This window comes from Lonchura striata, chromosome 1A (assembly GCF_050655825.1).
Source record: "Lonchura striata isolate lonStrDom1 chromosome 1A, ASM5065582v1, whole genome shotgun sequence".
NCBI classification, from domain to species: domain Eukaryota; kingdom Metazoa; phylum Chordata; class Aves; order Passeriformes; family Estrildidae; genus Lonchura; species Lonchura striata.
In genome coordinates this window covers 61,739,130-61,757,947 of record NC_140741.1, presented here as the reverse complement: position 1 = coordinate 61,757,947, position 18,818 = coordinate 61,739,130, and the positions used below count along the sequence as shown (strand labels likewise).

At 44.6% G+C, this 18,818-nt stretch overlaps 1 protein-coding gene across 2 annotated transcripts; it reads left to right on the top strand.

Moving 5' to 3' along the window:
* The first annotated feature begins 566 nt into the window (after window positions 1-566).
* On the top strand, window positions 567-16,374 carry TEF (TEF transcription factor, PAR bZIP family member). Of its 2 annotated transcripts, none has more exons than XM_021552751.4 (5): window positions 567-887; window positions 11,155-11,481; window positions 12,956-13,176; window positions 13,800-14,011; window positions 15,928-16,374. In XM_021552751.4, exons 1-5 carry the CDS (start codon window positions 788-790, stop codon window positions 15,947-15,949), a joined length of 882 nt encoding a protein of 293 aa, XP_021408426.2. In that variant the 5' UTR covers window positions 567-787; the 3' UTR covers window positions 15,950-16,374. The 2 variants fall into 2 exon arrangements, with proteins under 2 accessions (XP_021408426.2, XP_021408424.2); XM_021552749.3 differs by lacking the exon at window positions 567-887 and adding an exon at window positions 5,377-5,621 and having other exon boundaries at window positions 15,928-16,019.
* Window positions 16,375-18,818: the final 2,444 nt, after the last annotated feature.

The following is an 18,818-nucleotide window of genomic DNA, read 5'->3' as shown; positions in this document are numbered from 1 at the left end:
GGTTCATGAACTCTCTTCCCATACATCACTGCTCTAAGAGGAGGCTGTTTGCTTTCTGATAAAATTCTGTGGCACTTCAGAAGAAAAATCCTATATTTTGGGGATGATGTACACTTTCTAAGAAAGAAACGTTATGCTATTATCAATATTAACTTAGGACGGAATGCAGTAATCGTTGCATCACATACAAATAATGTCACTATCTTCATCTGAGCTAAAAAGTTAGCAGGCAGATGCAGGCAGCATATGTATCTCCCTGTAACAGCCTGGAGCTTGGAGCACTGCTTGGAGCTTGTCAGAGCCTCTCAAGAACACATCAGAGGATCCCTCTCTGTTGTGTTTGCGACCAACATGTACCCCTAACAGCACACACTTGTTTTTTTTCCCCCTTCAGACACATGTATTTGTTATAACACCTTGGGAAGGAAAAGGGTGCTGCCTTTGCAAAGTTAGATAACTGGCCCAGTTCTTTGCTGCCGGATTGGCTGGGAGAGGCCCTGTAAAACCATGCTGGCCAGGCGCCCAGCCCAGCCCTGCAAGGCTGCAAGCTATTTCCACAATTGGCCACTTCAGAGTGGGAGAGGGGGAGGTGAAGACAGCCAGGCAAGCTGCATCTCTGCCAGGCTGCTTCCCATTCTCCTTGTTTTTTCTCAGCTAGAGCAGTTCCGCAAACCCGCTCCGGGTGCCCCTGAGCCCATCTCGCAACGCCCAGGATAGTGGGCTGTAAGGCTGGTGGCCAGGCACCTGGCCCTCCCTTTGCTCTGCTGGCACAGTCCCAGGACAGGACATGTCAAGCTGCAACACCCCTGGGGGCCCCACTGCCCTGGACTTTCCGGAAGTCCTGAAGTCCCTACTGGAGTATTCCTTGCCCTGGAACAAGATGACAGGTAGGATTGAAGAAATATGTACTGGGGGTTCTGTTTTGATTTCTCCATCTTCTCCTTCAGTTGAAAGGTGAGAAATGGGCAGATCTTGTTTGCTGCAAGCCCTTCAAGGGTGTGTTTCCCCAAAGTGTCCAAGTCAGACCGGGAGTTCTGGCACTATGCATGTTGTGCAGCTAGGAGGAAAAACAGCAGCAATAGATTGATTATAAAATCATGCTGAGCTGCTGATCCTTTTAATCTCTGAGCTCGGCCACTTCTTGGAAACCCTCAAAGATTCATGCACAGAAAAGGCTTAGGCAGAAATGTTTATGCTCACATAGAAGTGACTTCCAGGATTGCCATTCATTGTTATCCTATGGTTAATAACCACTAAGCTTCCAGACACTGCCTTTTCCCAGACTCAGACTGTCCAGAGAGCCCAGCCTGCATGGGGCAGGCTGACTGTGCAAACTTTGTTTAATTGTTTATTAGTGAAAAACTGGGATAGAGAACACAGCAAATCCTGCATTTTCTTTGCAAGAGCACTTCTGTACTCCTAGGTTTTCTCACTCTCTGTGCAGCATCGTAGAAAACAAATGGAAAGGACCCAGGAGGTTATTTAGTTTGAGCTTTTGCTGTGCTGAACACTTTGCTCATGCTGCACTGATGGCTTCGCTAATGCTGGGTCTGCTCCAAGCAACCATCACCCAGCTTGAGTACTCTCTGGTTTTGGATAGGATGCTACAGACCCTTGACAAGCTGCTTTTTGGTTGTTGTGTTTTAACATTTGCTGCTCAGTGCTGGGGAGGTGTGTGGGAACACCTCGGCTCAACAAGCCTATGTCTGGGCATGAGTGAGTTGAGCTCACAGAAACAAACATGCACAGAGCTTGCTCTTCTCTAGGAAGTTGCAACCAGGACATCCAGGCAGCTCTGCAGTGTTAAGGAGCAACAGAACCCAGGAGCAGAAAAACCAGACACACAGTGTGGAGAAGGACCCTGCTCTCGCTCCAGGGTCACTGGGAGAAAAGGCTGCTCCTGTGACAGTAAAGCATTCATGTAAGGAAAGGCAGCTGCCTACACCTCCTGTAATACAGTGAGCCCTCTGGCACATGCACAGCCCTATGAGCCCTATGCATGTGCTCCCTGTGGAAAAGTGAAATAGGGCAAGGGGAACTGCCCCACCCCTGAGGGGCTCATTTTGTCACTGCTGCCTCCTGTGAGCTCCCTCTCTTCTTTGCTGAGACTGCTAACTAACACATGTGTTTACATACCACATTGTATGAAGTCCCTGTTTGTGTGGACCAGGGCATGTCTCCCCAGCTGACAGTATCCAGGTAGAAAGTGCAACTGCTGGGGAGGAGGCAGTAACAGCCAAGGGCAGCTCATGTCGTGCAGAGCTTTGCTGTGGCTAAGCTAAGTTTGGCTGCTTTTCTGGGTTCTCTGCTCTCCACAGGCAAGTGGATTCAATTAATCCAAGGGAAGAGTGCTGGCAAGACCTATCTGTTTAGAGTAGGGGGTAGAGGAGAGATCAATTATTTGAAGAGAGAATAATTTAGTCTTTACTCAGTGTGACTTATTTGGCAGCTAAGAGTGCTGTTTTGTGGCAGCTTTCTTCTTCAGCTCCAGGACCACCCTGCCTTTCCGCATCACTTCCCGTAGTCCTCAGAACTCTTTATCATGCTGCCTCCCTCTCCAGGCCAGCATTCCCATCATGGCCCTCTTCCCACAGAGCTCAGTTCTCTCCTTCTGGGTCTCCATACTTGGACAGCACTCATCTGGATTTGCTAGTTCCCAGGCCTTTCTCTGAAATTCTCTATTCTGCTATTCAAACCTCCCAGTGGGGCTTGCTGTACATCTCCCCCTCACATCCCGTGCCCAGCAGTGAGCTGGTTATCACTTGCGTCCCTCCCTGCTGCACCCCAGAACTGGGCTATTCTGTATCATCTGGCCCTGACAACACTCCCAGCTGTAACAGCCAAGGCCACTGCATTCTTCTCCTCACAACCTACTGACCTCCACTTTTCCTCCTCAGCTGCAGAGTGAAAGCAAGTGTAAAAATCCCAGGCAGATCCCAGCTTAACCAAGAAGGTAAAGCTTGTGGTACAGTGCCTGCATTCTGTTGACAATTGCTTTGAGCACCTAATCCCCAGAGGCAGTGAGGAAAAGCTCTCAAGGCAGCCTCCCTCCTAGCTGGCAGAGCAGTGCTAATGCTGGAGCAGGGTGATATGAGAAGCAACCCACAGGAATGCTCCTCAGGAACTCCCTCCCTCCTGCCTTTGGGAAGAGCAGCTAATGCTGTGTAGTCTAGACCCTCTCCAAGTAAAGTTACAACTCATGGTGGTACAGAACAAAACTTAGCACAGTGAGCATGGGTGGAAATGTGCTGGAGGAAGAACATGGTCAATCTAACGGGAAAAGCCCTGGAGTAAAAGCTGCTGAGTGGTTTTAATAACCTCCCTTCGTACAGACATTACCCAGCAAAGCAGCTGCCATTGAGCTCTGCAGGGGTGATGTGCACAGATCCTGTTCCTTGAAAGGAGTGTTGTACAGTACTGAGGCACAGCATCATCCTTGGGGCATTGACAACAATGGAACAAAGTGACCATGAGAGCCATAACTGAATGGGAAGCCTACAGCCTGCCCCACTTTGACTGTGTCCACTTGCCTAAAAGCTGCTCCTTTGTGACCTCACTTGGTTGTGTTCTCTATCTACCACCTATCAATAGCTGTTTCCTAGACAAAAGCACCACTGCGGGTTTGCTGCCCCTTGCCAAGCTGTGTGTGCTGCCTCTGTTGTGTGTGGTCTGACATCTGTGTCTCGTTACCCTCTATGAAGTGGCATATCCCTTTCACACATGTGCCTTTTCTTCCTGCCAGCTGAGCTTGGCAAGGCGGAGGAAATCCATGGAGGGCAGGCAGCAGCCCTGGAGCACACTGGGCAGTGGAGCATGACCTGCTCTGTCTGCTTCTCCAAATGGATTTATCAGCCTTGATAAACGATGTGTTAACCTGCGCTGTTCCACCCTATATTAACAGGGTGTCCTTTCCCAAGCTTCCTATTGGGCACCATGTGTGCAGGAGTTGCACTGGAGTCCCAGCCGTTCCCTGTGAAGGAGGGAGGAGACTGGGCCCACGCAAGAGAAGTTGCTGCTGGGTGGGGCAGCTCCGCATCTGCCCAGGTTGGGTGGAAATGGCCTCTGGTCCTCATTGCAGTAAGACAATGGAGGAAAACATCCTGTGCTCTGTGTGACTTCAAATCCATTCCCTTTCCTGGGGCATTTGTGGTTTTTTTTTTTTTGGTTGGTTTTCTGTTTTTGTTTTGTTTTTTGTTTTTTTTTGTTTGTTTGTTTGTTTTTTTGGTCATAAAGACCATCAGGGTTTATTAGTAAGGGTCAGGTAAAATGGTGTTTTGCCAGTTAAATTAAGTGTCTGAGGTTTGTGGGGGGCGAGTTCAACCAAGCAGATGCCCAAGGGCCTACCTGAGAGGAAGATGTCTTTTTTTCTTCTGGCACGTATGGGAATACCTGTGCTCTTGCTCCCTCGTCTCTGTTGGATGCAGGCGGGCCGATCCCAGCAGAACATCCCTCCCTTTCCCGGCTCGCTGCAGCCCATCCTGTCGAGGGAAGAGCAGCCACTGCTGACAGGAGAAGCCTGTGGCTGCAGCATCTGACATTTCTGTGAATTTATTCATTCTGTGGGAGATGCTCCTCAGTATCCACCTGTGCTCTCAGGAACGAACTTGGCAATATGTGCTCCCTTCGTGTGTTCAGCAGCTTAAATCCCAGCATGGCATCCTTGCTGCTAGAGCAAGGGGCCGCTTGGAGAATCGCAAGAATTTCTTGTGATTATGACAATTTGGAAAGGCGGCCTGTCCTCCCTTCCCCCAGCAGCCCGCCCATGCCAGCACTGCAGTGAAGTCCCTCTCCCTGCCCACGTTATGTAGGGCACGCCGCTGCGGGCATCGTGTGGGACGGAGGCAGATTCAATCCAGGGCACGCGCGAAAGGTGATTTCGGGATCCTAAACGAGGATATGCAAAGGCGGGCTGGAGCGCTGGCGCCGGGACAGGACGGGGAGGGGGCTCGCAGGCGTCGCGCTGCCGGGACGGCCCTCACGGACGCCCGGTCGGTCGCGGCCCCCTCAGGCACCGCTGGGCCGCGGGAGCGCGCGCGGCCTCCCGCCGCTTCCTCCGCCCTCCTGACGGTGACGCGGCGCCCGCGGGAGGAGCAGAAGGGGGCGGGGCTGCGGATGCTAATGAGCTCAGTTAAGGCCCCGCCCCTGCACGTGCCCTGGCGGGCGGGGGGCGCGTGCCCGCGCCGGCCGCGGGGAGGGCAGGGCGGGGAAGGCGGGGCCTGTCCGCGCGGAGCCACCCCCCCCGGGGGGCTCGGCCCAATCCCGGGGTGCGGAGAGGCCGGGGCGGGGCGGGGCCCCGGAGCTCATGAATACTGAAGCACGCGCCGGGCGTCAGCCGGCCGCGCCTGCGCCGTTCGCTCCGTGCTCCGCCGCTGCCGCCGCCGGGTCCCGGGGAGCCGCCGCAGCCCCGCGCCGCCGGTGACCGCTGACAGCCCGCCCGCCCGCGGGGAGTATGCCCGGCCGCGCCGCGCACCAGGAGGCGGCGGCGGCGGGAGGACCAGAGCCCACTGCAGCCGGAGGGAGCGCGGGGGCCGCCGCGCAGCAGGAGCGGCGGGGCCTGGCGGGCGCGTTCCCGCTGGTGCTGAAGAAGCTGATGGAGAACCCGCCGCGGGAGGCGCGCCTGGGTGAGCGTGGGGGCGCGCGCGGGGGCAGCGGGAGCGCGCGGCGCCCCCCAGTTATCCACCCCCGCCGCCCCCGGCCCGCCCCGTGGCTCGGAGGGCGGGTCACGGCGGGACTGGCCGCGGGGGGAGCGCCCGCGGGAGAGGCCGCACGCTCGGCTCCCTCCCTCCGCCTCGTCCCTCCCTCCCTCCGCCCCCACGGCCGGCCGAGCCAAGAGCCGGCTGCACGGGATCGCTCCCCGCCTCCCGGGGATTGTCCTCTCCGGAGCGTGTAGGTGCCTGCGCTGGGCAAAACAGAATGCTGCGGGAGCGAAGGGTGGGCAGGAGCCGAGATGTGACACGCTGGTTTTAGTCCCTCGGCTCTCTGCAGCCTCCCCCGCCTGTAGACGCGTAGCGGAGAGCAGCAGTGAGAAGGTTTCGAGTCTTGCTTGACCTTAATTGCTGGGAAGTTGCCCGATGACACGAGTAAACAGCGGATCCCCTGAGATTAGCTTCGGTGATAATCCATAAGGGTATGAGTGACTGCCTGCACATGCAGTCCTGCATGGGCTAGAGCTGCCTCTCTGCTGCTGATGATGTGGACACCAGCTGTGTAAATAGCGGTGCTAGTGCTTATAGTCTTCGGTGCTAATGGCACACTTTTTTTTTTTTTTTCCCCCTTCTCATCTGGCAGTAATTTTGCCTTTCTGAGTATCAGTTTAATTTCGAGGAAGTCTCGGGATTATCTGCACAGCTATAATGCTCAGTGTACTAGAGCATAATAAAAGAAGTCCTTACACCTACGAATTTTGAGGTTAAAAATAATTTTTTGGAACAGTAGACAACATCCAGGGTAAACCACAACATAAGCAAGGTTGGCAAGATCAGTGGGGATCCTACCTACCTTGCATGTCTAATATTGCACAATACCCTGTAAATCCATTTTGTGATTCTGGAGACTTTTTCTCCTTTTTGCTGAAAAAAAAAAAAAAAAAAAAAGCTTGTGCTAAAGGTTTTAGCTGTGTTGCTATGGTGCAGGATGCTGCAGCATACAGAATCTTGAATCTACAAAATAATGGAATTTCTTGAGATATTTCTGCAACCAGTCTTTTATAGACATTAATGCTAGCAGGAACAATTTCAGTTGATGTATGGTTGCTGGTAGGGATTTAGTGGATTTGTCTTGGAGCTGCTTTTTGTGTTCAGAATCATCTGATGTGGCCTATGGAGATGTAAAATTCTGAAATTAATATTATTGTGAGGTAGTGCATTTTTCTAAAATTAGAAACATTTGATACTATTTGATTACTAGATGACCCCATTCCAGCTCGTGAAGGTGTTCAGCTGGAGCCTCTGAAGCTTGCTAGTGAGTCTATTTCATCTTGATTATCTCTCTCCATTCATGGTGTGATAAAGTTCAGGTTGTTCTTGTTCTTAAGATTTCTCCATAAGATTTCCTTTGTTCACCTTGTTCTGTTTCACTTCACACTTTGTGGAACTTGTTGCTCTCTGTTTATTTTGGTCTCTGATACTTTTCTTGTTTGCATGTTCAAGACAAATGAAAGTGCCTTCATTGTAGTAATTCCTAATTTACAAAAGGCCTGTCAGTAGTCTTAAGACTTAACTGACTTCAGAGGGTCCTTGATTATTATCTGTTCTTTTAACAGTGATACACTGAAAATCTTAAAAAATTACTCATTCACTTAATCCACTGGTGCACTTCCAGCAAACTTTTTGAGAAAAGACCCTGTGCTTTTGTCTGGAATGCCTATTGACAAAAACACAATTTTCTGTCTTATTCTATAAGGAATTATATCAGCTAGCTGCAGTATCTGTCCATTTATAGTCTCTGCAAGCTACCTGTGGGTTTTCCAACTGCTGTTGGTAATTTGACTACCCAGTCAAAGCAAGCAGCTTTCTAATCCTTCTGAGCGACAGAGGAGGGAGGTCAGCCAGTTCCAGCAGAATGCCATCCCCTTGAATGCCCTGCCATGGACCAGGTACAGCTCACCAGCCTTGCTGGGAGTTGTTGTTGTGTATGTTGTAAGGATTAAATAAATAAAAATAATGATATTTTTATAAAAAAGGGAAAAGTCATGTGGGTTAAGGGAAGGCAATTAATATTCTGGAGCAGGAGTGCAGGTCTCTCCATTAGTAATGAGCTGCTGCATACTCTCCAAAAGATGCCTTAATCACCAGTTGCATGCTGCTGTGGCAGGAGAAATGCCTCAGTGAACATCACAGTAATGGGCGTTAGGGATAAGGGAAGCCTGCAACCTGCCTTGTTCCGTCCTTATAAGTGGGACTAAAGGTTTATGGAGCAGTCTATATATATTTAGCGTTTTCAGTATAATTTGACAATTTTTTTTTTGGTGAACAAGAAGAAATTTGTCAAATAAATGTTTGTGACTAGGCTAGCTCTTGACAGCCTGGTGGCCGCAATCTTTTGGGTTGGCTTTTGGTGTAGTTGGATTTTTGGTTTTGAGGAAAAGCCAGGACAGGGAATAAATCTCTTTTCATGCTGCTGCTTTTGGTTAAAACAGCAGTATTTCCAACAGTTCAGTAACTGGAATGGTCCACTTAAGTCACGGAGTATAAACTGATGTCCTCACTGTTAACACCAAATGTACAGCCCAGTTAATAGGTCACAGTAGCAGAATGAGGGGGTTAAATTGGACATAAGCCATCATCTGCAGAAATACAGTCCAGATTTACCAGGGTGACCTTGAATTGCTGCAAATGGAGCCTCTTAGGATACTGCAGCTCTACTGTCAGGTAATACCTGTTTACACTATAAATATCTTAAGTGAATTAATCTTTCAGGTCCCTGTGCTGATGTAGGCAGAAACTTCCCCCTCAAGATGCAAGAAGCTAATTAGTGTTTTGTTAGATGTTGTGCACCCAAGCAGGATGTTGTGTGGCAGAAATAAAGAATTGAAAAAATGAATTGAAAAAAGGCCTGTGGGAAAACATCAATGCAAAAATGATCATACAAAGGTTTTACTATGTTATGTATCATTTTTGAAATAGATGAGCCCCCAATATGTGTTAATTTCTGCTATTTTATTTCAGATACTGTTAGAAGTGAGGGAGGATTGAGAGACAGCATAGCTAAACAAAGACAGCACTGGGGGCCTAGTGCTTACTACATTGTCAGCTTGTAGCAAAAGGACAAAAAATTTCAGTTGCTTTTCTTACCTGGAGGAAGGATCTAATCTGATGTGAACCAGGGGCAATCACAAGAGGAAATTGGAGGAACCACAGTGTATCCAGGTTACTGCAGGACAGCAGGATGATCATGCATTTAATGCCTTTTGGATGATCATCCAAAAGGCATTAAAAGATCTGTCAAGAGCCACACATGCCAGTCATGCAGTCTTTTTAGCATCTAACTTCCAAAAATTATTTTTAAGCCTTATATTCAGTCTAACAATCAGTTAATTTTTTTTCTCCTCTCTTGGAGATGTTGTATTAGCTGTTGAAAAACAAAAGCACTGCTGGTTTGTATTAAAACTGGCATAACTTACAATGGTGTACTGTTTTAAAGAGTTAATAATTTTTTTTTTCTTTTTAGTTGACATTTTGACTTAACATTACACAAGTTTTTTATCATACTAATGAAAAATAATTATTTACAAACAATTCATTATGGTTGCTTGGATTTGTTTTGGTGCCATCTTTACTAGGGTATCATCCACAACATCCAGTGCAAATCTGGATTTGGTTGTGTTGGCCACTATGAAGTGTTGGGGAGTACACAGTCTCTATTCACAGGTGAAATGCTAGTTCCAATTTGACAGGGTGTGCTCCTTGTATATAGAGCAGATGCTGATTCTTTACTGCCTTCAAGGAGTAGCTGTTCAGAAACATTCTGGTTATTTACATCATTACTGTTAACCTGCATGTTTGCTTTCCCCAAGCAAAGGGTAGAAAATTGCAAAACTCCCCATGAAAAGGAGTTGATAGCAGGAATAGGAGCTGGAAGATGAAGATGGCAGTTTAGAGGGAGCAGTGTGAAGTGGCAAGGAGAAGGCAAAAAGCTGCAAGGTCCAGGAGCCACTGGTCTGAATTTAATGTGTCCTTTAGGTAGTTGCTCTTGATCCCAAGCTGATGGCTGGTGAATACTTTCTCAGCTGCTTGGTTTAAAATCAGTATCTTCTTTTGTAGAAAATATTCAGAATATGGTAGATAATTTACTTTGTATGGCAGCACTGTTCTTTAAGCCATAAAAAGCTCTTTCAGTCTCAGATCCACACCAGCTAAGGCAACAGCGGAAGGAATGCCACTTTTATCAGAATAGGTTTTATATAAATAGGCTTTTCTGATTTAGAGCCAAGTTTCACCCCCCACTTCCACCCCCGATAAAGAAAAATGCTCCTTTAGCATATTGTACCCAGTCTAGAAAACCCTAATGCCAAAGACTGGTGCATTTTATTGGGCTAATTTCTGTTAATACTGGAGATCCAGACTGGTCCAGTGTATGTCCTTGGAGTCCCTGTTCTATTAAACTGAGTATTTGTTGGCTTCCATGGTAATGCCCAATTTGCAGGTGCTTAGGGCACAACTGGTGACTGTCCCTTCTATTTGACAGCAATGCTGGCTCAGTGCTGGCAGTACGAGCACTGCTTCTGGAATGCCTCCTTCACTGCTGATAGAACTGCATGGAGAACTGGATCAGGAAAATGACTTGGATTTTAATTTTTTCTTTTCTGCCAGCTTATTTTTATCTCTTAAATTATGTAATTATTCCATAACTTGAGTTTTCTGCTTGGATTCTGTCCCAGACAATTGTTAAGATTCAGTAGCTATGGGGAACATAGAAACAGCCATTTTTCTGTAATATGTGCACTGTAGCACAGTAAATGGAGAAAAACTCATCAGTCTCTTGTGACTTGGGGGTGTGATGTGGGAGTGTGCCTTATTAGACATCTCCCCAAAGAGTGAAAATTGTATGTAGGTACTCTGAGCTATCTATAGTGAGCAGTACTTGGAGCTATTGCTTTCTGTGGACATGCTGAGTCATTTCAGAGAGAAATGCTTCTAAAATGCTGAACAATAGGCATCCAGGTCTCTGGTGTCCTATGGACCTTTTGACTGATTTTCAGATGTAATCAGATTTGTATTTAAATTATTGTTCTACACTTTCCTTCTTCATGCATAGAATAAGCTCCTCTGCCTCCTCAGAATTTTCTTAACAGTTTCCCATGTAATCCTGCTTAGGGACACTCACTTTTGGTGTCTTCTGAGATGGGTATGTGAAAACCAGGCTGTTTTGCAGTAACTGGTTAATAAGCTCCATTCAGCATTTCATCTCCCCTTGGTAAGCTATCACAGCAAAGATGCTGATCTGCAAGGCTGCTCAGCTGCCTGTGGTCCAGCCATCGCAGAGGGTTAGAGCATTCTATATGTAAATGTCGCTTTTCAACTGGTTTTCCAGATCATGTCATGAGGCAGAACCATGAGCTTACTGAATTTCCTTTAATGAGGATTTTATTGGACTCTTAAACCTTGAGTCTCTCCTGTGTTTTGGCTTGTATAGTGACCTACTTGTATCTTTCAGATAAAGAGAAGGAGAAAATAAAGCTTGAAGAAGATGAGGCAGCAGCTGCCAGCACTATGGCAGTCTCAGCTTCCCTCATGCCACCCATTTGGGACAAAACAATTCCTTATGATGGCGAGTCTTTCCACCTGGAGTACATGGATCTGGATGAGTTTCTGCTGGAGAATGGAATTCCTTCCAGCCCTACTCACTTGGATTTGAACCAGAACCCACTCTTGCCTGTGGCTGAGCTGGAAGGGAAGGAATCTGACAGTGCTTCCACTGGTTCTCCTGCATCATCCTCTTCCACTGCAGTTTACCAGCAATCTGAAGCAGCCTCCAGCACAGGTAGATGGAATAACATGGGGCTCTGAGGGACTTCTGTTGTTCTCATATTAAAAGGTGTCCATTTAGATCAAAGAGGAGACATGCTAACCTGTCAGTGTTTGCTGTGGCAGGTTAAACAGTCAAACATGTTCAATAGAGAGCTTTAGTTCATGTGTCAGCACATGAAGATGCTGCCTCTTGTTTCTTTACCTCTTCCCGTCCTATGAAGAATGGGTGTCTATCAATGTGCAGCATGTTTGTCTATCAGTGTGCAGTCTGTTTTGCTTTTGAAATTATAAGAGTTGAAATAGCAACATAAAATATTTGCTTTCTTGGTATTGCTAATGTAGTGAGAAGCTGGACAAATTGAGAAAATACTTTCTCAGGTTATTTTACAACAGATTTGATAACTTGTCATAAGTAATTTTTACTACCTTGGTCTGCTTGGGTGAACTTATGTGAACTTAATGTACCTCAAATAACAATGTTAAATAGAAAAACAATGAAGCAATCTTTTTTGTGGTAGCCTGGGAAATGTGAAAATAGACGCTTGGCAAAGGTGTTTTAATGATGCAGTTTGATGTTCTGTGGTGCTTTGAAGTGGCTATGGAGGAACAAACAAACAAAACTGTGCTTAAATGGTACTAGGAAACTTCATTTGTAGTATGAAGATCTCTATTAAAGAATTCAGCTGCTCAGTTTGCCCTGGATTTAGAGTTTAAACATGATAGCCATCATAGTACTATTTTAAGAGCAAGTTTTACAGAAAGCATTTTGCTCTGGACCTCTTTTATGAATCTGTGGTAATGATAACATGGAACTCCTTCTGTAAGTTAAAGAGTGTAGCTTTGTTGTAGGTGGTATATGCAAAACTTAGTTATTGATCACTACTTCACGTTGCAGTGACATGTAGTTTTGCAACTAGTGTACGCAAAGTTTGGAAACAATAGATTAATATGATAAAGCTCATATGAACACTACCAGTGTCAGACATTTCTGTTGGGGCATTTATTTCTATTAGCAAAGAAGAAGAATGCTTTGCATTTGTAGCAAATCCTCCTTTATTTAGTCAGTTGTTTGGAAGTCTACTTATCTGACCTTTGAAGGGACCCAGGGACTGGGGTCTTTGGGCAGGCTCGTTTCTGTAAGGACTTGTATGGTAGAAAACTCAGGCTCATACCAGTTTCGCCCTTCTTATTGCTGCTGAAGGTGCTTTTTGTGTGTGCAAAACATGTAATTTTTGCCAAGGAAGTATTAACGCCTGTCCTGCATCTGTCTGCTCATGTCTGTTATTCTGGCATATGCTCCTAGAGTTATATTACAGACTGGACTGTGAACTCTTTCTCTGTACCAGCAGCAGTGCAGCACCCCCACACCTCAGGGAAGCACCAACTAATTATATTAGCTATTTCTCACCACAGGCCAATGAAGTTGGCTTCTTTGTTAATTCTTGTCATCCTGCTGAATATATTGTAATTTCTCTTGTTGTTGCCAGAGTCCCCACCGCAAAATGAGAGAAATACACCCAGCCCCATTGATCCTGACTGCGTAGAAGTTGAGGTGAATTTTAACCCTGACCCTGCTGATTTAGTGCTGTCCAGTGTGCCTGGTGGTGAGCTCTTCAATCCTCGCAAACACAAGTTTACTGAAGAGGACCTAAAACCACAACCTATGATTAAAAAAGCCAAGAAGGTTTTTGTCCCAGACGAGCAAAAGGTAACAGATTTATTGCTGCAAACTCTTCTAGGCCATGATAAAAGTTTCTGACTCTTTATCCAAACCCTTTGACATACAGAGCTAATGCAGTTTACCTACGTGATTGGGCAGAAGCGTTGCCAAGAATAGCATTGGCAAGCCAACTGCTGTGCTGGCTGGTTTGCAGGTTTTGGTATCATGAGCTAATTACTGGCAAGGAGCAACTGATAATGCTATACACAGAAATTAGAAGAACTATCAAGTCAAATCCTCATCACTTGCATTTTTGAAGGCCATTGTCTATATTTGCCCAGTATTGTGTCTAATCTGGATTTAAGCAGCCTAGACAAGATCAGGTGGTTTTGTGTAAAAGTGTAAAAGTTCGCTCCTGAACTGAAACTAAGTAAAAGAAGCATTTCAGCTGGAAAGCTTCTTAATAACCAAGTCTCTAAATCTCTTTAGTTCTAGCAAACCACTTGGTTAATCCTAGAAGACTTGTGTCAAGATGTAGTCTTACAGTACTGCATGGTCTCCATTTTGATGTCAGAGCCTTGCAAACCTATGGAGCAGTCAGTGTGAATATCATTATGCAATAAAGAGGTGTCTCCGAAACACTTGCCAGTTTGGCTTTGTTTTTTATACAGGATGAAAAATACTGGACAAGGCGAAAGAAGAACAATGTGGCAGCAAAGCGTTCCCGTGATGCTCGGCGATTAAAGGAGAATCAGATCACAATTCGGGCAGCCTTTCTTGAGAAAGAAAATACAGCCCTGAGGACGGAGGTGGCAGAGCTGCGCAAGGAAGTGGGACGATGCAAGAACATTGTTTCTAAATACGAGACCAGATACGGACCCTTGTAAGCACACCCTTTTCCTTGTTAGGGCTCTTTGTTTTAGCCTCTTAGACTTCTCTGCCTTCTGTAGAGACTCCCAGAAATAAAGTTTATGGAGGCTTTGCCATTTTGCATCTACACTAGAAAGAAACCACAAAACACAAACAAACCCTGTTTCTGTTGGCACAACTGGTTCAGGCCCTTTCCTGATCATTCTGTTGTCCAAAATCTTAGTGTCCATATTTAGAACCTTATTCTCAACACTGATAGAACATTTTCTTATGCCATACGATTGAACAGATTCACCTGTCTGGAGGAATAAATGTGAATCCCTCCAGATTGGAAAGAGCTTTTGCTATCTGTTCTAATCTTCATTTTTAAGTGGAGAAAGAGCCTAGGAGACTCTCCTCTCTCTTTCTTTTATTTTTTTTTTTGTTTTGTTCAATTTTCAAACCCTTGCTCTTCTCTCCATTCCACCTCCCCCTCCCAGTAAAAGTGTAAAACATAATTTTAGGATATAAGTAGATGTTGCTGGGCAGCATCATGAAATTGTTTCGTCTCCCATTCAGAGGCACTAGAAAGTATTGTTGTATAGAACTCTGTTCCTCTTGAAGAGGAATAGCAGAACCTGTAGGACAGGAAGACAGGAAAATATTCAATCTCTTGTAAAAACAGAAGTATTGCAATCTATGAATGTTATGCAGAATGGAGTCAGTGCAGTTTTGATTACAATACTGTCTAAATGTCTTGATAGGTTCTAATCCTGGATAACTTGCAGAAACCAAGGATAGAGAACAGTAGTGAATCACTTGCTTTACATATGTGGACAAAATAATTTGATGTGGGTTCTAGACTGTATTTCTACCACCACCCCTCCTTTCTTTCCTTAGAGGGTCTTCCCTCTTGAACTGCCGATAAAGCAGCATGTTGCACTTGACTGAGAAGTAAGGGAGATTTAGAAAAAGAAGTCTGGCTCATTAGGCTGAACCTTGAGTCCCAGCTGTTAAAAAATGGCCAGCACCCTATGCTTTGAAAGAAGGGGCTTTTTTAAAGAAGTAAACAAGCCTCTGTTACTTTACTGCACCTTATCTGTTGTGCAAGAGATTGAGAAAGAGTTTTGGTCCTTTGCCTCATGAACACACTATGGGATAAGCTACACCCACTATAAACACAAACAGTTTACCTCACTATCTCCTGTGCAGCAGTATATCTGGTCTCTCCATGCTTGCTGGTTCTATCTCCAGCATGTTTCCTGATAGAAAATTAGCACACAAGACTTGCCCTCTTGGAAGTAATCCATTCTCAGCACCAAGCACTGCTTCAACAATATATGGTGTTAAAAGAAAAAAATACGCTGTGTTTGATGTTGAGACCTTCTACATGACCTACAACTGCAAGAGCTAGAAGCTTTACCAGAAGTATATGTCTAAAAGTTCTCTTAACAAGAGAAGCTGTCTTAAGATAGTGGCTGTGTCAGAGCTCTTAGGCTATACTTCCTGGGATAATATTTACATTAAGGAGTAAATGTGGGATGGTGATGTTGCGGGTAATTGCAGTTGCTCTATTGAAATCTGAAAATACATTAGAAAAGCATTAGGGTTTATTTTCTATGCTAAAGACTAGCTTGTCTTTTAAACATAATGTGGAAATTATGAGTTTAGAGCAATTTTGTGTTGAATTCTTAAGGAAGTGGAGAAGCAGGCTAATCCACAACACCCAATGTATGCTTTGAGCTTCCTTCCCCCCCCCCGCCTGCTGTTATACTCTTAATTTGACTAGAGTGGCTCTTGATGTGGTGTTGGTCTAATTTCTTTCAAACATACTAAAAATTGTCACCCTTTCAGCAGGGTTTTTTTCTTTCACAGGGTGGTTTGTGGTGGTGATGGTGGGAAGTATGTTATAAATAAATTGTCACACTTAACACTTTGCTTTGTTTAAAGTGACTTATCTGATTCCGAGTGATGCAACTTTAAAGACTTTTAAAAACAAAGAAACTAAAAAGCACACATGAATCGCCAGTCTTCAGAGTGAGCAGTGAAATCTATGAGGTGTCCCAACACAAACAACTGATGATGACCCTGCCTGCCTCCTTGCCTGCAAGTACCCCATCTGACTACCCAGGGCTGGGCATGATGAAAAGTGCAAAGTCTCCTTAATTCTGTATATGGCTTTCTTATCTGTCTTTCTCACTGTAACTATGAACTACAGTAAGCTTACCTACTGGGGTTTTGTCAAGACACTCAAAGTTCATGTCTCAAAGTCTGTTGACAGCCTGTGTGAATAGTGGTTCTTCATTTTGGCACTCGAGTGGAAGAAGAGAGGGAGTTTTAAATGAAAGTGTCTGTATATATAAAGAACTGCTATATTTTAAGACTCTTTTCCCTGCAGTATAATGAATTTTATTTACTACTGCGGTTCACTTCTGGTACAGTATAGCATATTGTGGAGTACTGTGAGTGCAGAACTAAAGACACCAGGAAGACAGCAGCCCGTAATGTGTGAGACTTCAGTGCAGAAGATTACAGCAGATGTACTGAAATAATCCAGAAAGCACCACAGTGTGCCATACAGAGAGTAATAAACCTCTATCAAATGACCCACGTAATAATAAACCACGTCGGTGGCTTTCCTGCTCCACAGCTACACTGCTGTAACCTGCCTTTTCCTTTATTTTGTTTATGAGGCTCTCTTTCTTTTATGGTATCTTGCTGAAAAAGGTTCTATTCTTCTGCTAACGACTTAGCAATCATGGAAAAGGTGCTGTTCTGAGCTGCTGATCTCCAAGTCTTTTGGCAGTCTGAAACTACCAGATGCATATTAGTTCCAGGAAAACAATGACTATTAGTTGCCATATTATCATTTTCTGTCTCTGGACTGCAGGACAGCTGTGGTGCTCCTGCAGTTACAATGGGCGGCTTAAGAGTGAGGACCCTTGTGCTGGTGTGGGAGGGTAGATGAAAGCTTGGACGGATTGCGGAGACGCATATTGTGTTTAGAAGATGGAGGGAGTAGGTGGAAGTTCCGTCGTAAGAATTTCATCAGCATAACAAGAATCTGCTCTTACGTTAAGGGAGCTTGAGAGCTAAATCGATGTGAGAAGAACAAGAGTAATTACTTTCTAGGAAAGAAGTACAGAACCATGCTTGTAGCCAAAATGGAGTTTGTAAGACAGGAGTGTGTTTGTGCCTGGAGATTGATGAATAGCATACACCTCAAAAAAACATAATCTTGAAAGCTTTCTGAAGCACAAGTGCCAAAATTATGAGGCATGACTAGTTACCAGCATAGCTCAGTGCTATCATGTTGAACAATTATTTTGACTTTGTGTTTACCCAAGAGATTCTGCCCCTGATTTCACAGCAGAAACACAGAGAAAAATGTGAGAAGCAGCAGCTAATATTGTAAGCTTAATAAAAAGCAAAAAATTTCAAAAGCCAGAATTCATAACCAGTGTTTGACAACAAAACCTTTGTACAGAGCTTATATATTAAATGTAGATTTTGACCTATCATTTTTAATGGACAATCTACTGAAGTCAAGAAAGTTTTTTTAAGCTGGTTACCAAAGTATACCTATAAGTGTATTGTTATAATTTGGGATTATAAAGCTCTGAGATGATATTGGGATATTTTTATCAAATAGATAAATATCTTGGTTCCATGTGGCTGATATGGCAACCTATATTTCTACCTGTATTGAGTATTGCTGATTTGGACTAATATTTTCTGGTATGTTCTGGTTTTTGCTTTATTTTGGTGATAAAGGCCCAAACCGTGGATTAAGAAAAGCAAACCAGCAACAAAACAAACAAGCATCACAGCATGTAAATGTAGCATTCTTTTTCGTTTATAATTTCTAAATTTTCCATTAGCCCTGGCTGTTCTTAAACCTCATTATTCCTATTTATATCACAAAGCCGAAAGCTAAATAACTGGGCAAAGAGTTGCTTTGGACGCTACTCTGCTTAGGAATATCTTTTAAATACTTACATGTTGTGTAGAGGATTTGGTTTTGCAGTATGTCATGACATTTTAACAGCAAAATATTCAGTCAGTGAGATTAGCATGTGCAAGTCTATTGTTTTATTTCTGTTATTTTAAAAGCTTACACAGTGGAAACTAACAGTGAATGTTCATTAGATCTTTCTTTCAGAGAAGACTGTTAGCAAACATTTGTGCTTCCCTGTAGGACAATGCAGATTTGCACAATCTGTGATTCATGTGTCTACGGGTTGCAAAACTGGAAAATTGCACTTTAGGGTGAGTGCAGCTCAACTTTTGTAGCTGGAGAGTTTGGTGTTGTTGTTTTTAAGAAGCAGTATTTTAAAAGATAGATGAGAAGGTAGTAACTATTTAAAGGAGTGCAGATAGAGCCAGACAGAAAATACTGTGCAATGCTGAATTCTTTTCTCACTTTTTGCAGTCTCAGGAAGTTAAGTTTATTGCTCCAGAGCTCTCTGGTCCTCTCAGAATGATTCACTATATCATTTTGTTTCTTTGACTTGGATGACAATCCTATCTGTAAGTGATAACTTGGGTATGTTTTCTTAGTGATCATAAGAAGACAAATATTCTTTTAGCTCAATTTGAATATTGAAAGATGCTGAATTGACACTGCTAGGGTTTGAAGTTCTCTAGCCTTGGAACATACTCTACAGAGGCCATAAGTTTGCCTGATGCCAACCTACCCCATTCCACAAAGGGACCATCTCCAAGGGGCGAGAATGAAGGGCATGTGCACCTTTCAGCATCACTGCAGGAATTGCCATGAAAGAGAGCAGTTTATGACAGGTGTATAGGAAGAAGATTGACACCACATGGCCATTTCATAG

Bases quoted from the DNA above. Each gene is read 5' to 3' on its own strand.
- TEF (XM_021552749.3), top strand. From the start codon at position 5,450: ATGCCCGGCCGCGCCGCGCACCAGGAGGCGGCGGCGGCGGGAGGACCA. The intron at 5,622-11,154 runs GTGAGCGTGGGG...TGTATCTTTCAG, and splicing joins GCCGCGGGAGGCGCGCCTGG to ATAAAGAGAAGGAGAAAATA. The intron at 11,482-12,955 runs GTAGATGGAATA...TGTTGTTGCCAG, and splicing joins TGAAGCAGCCTCCAGCACAG to AGTCCCCACCGCAAAATGAG.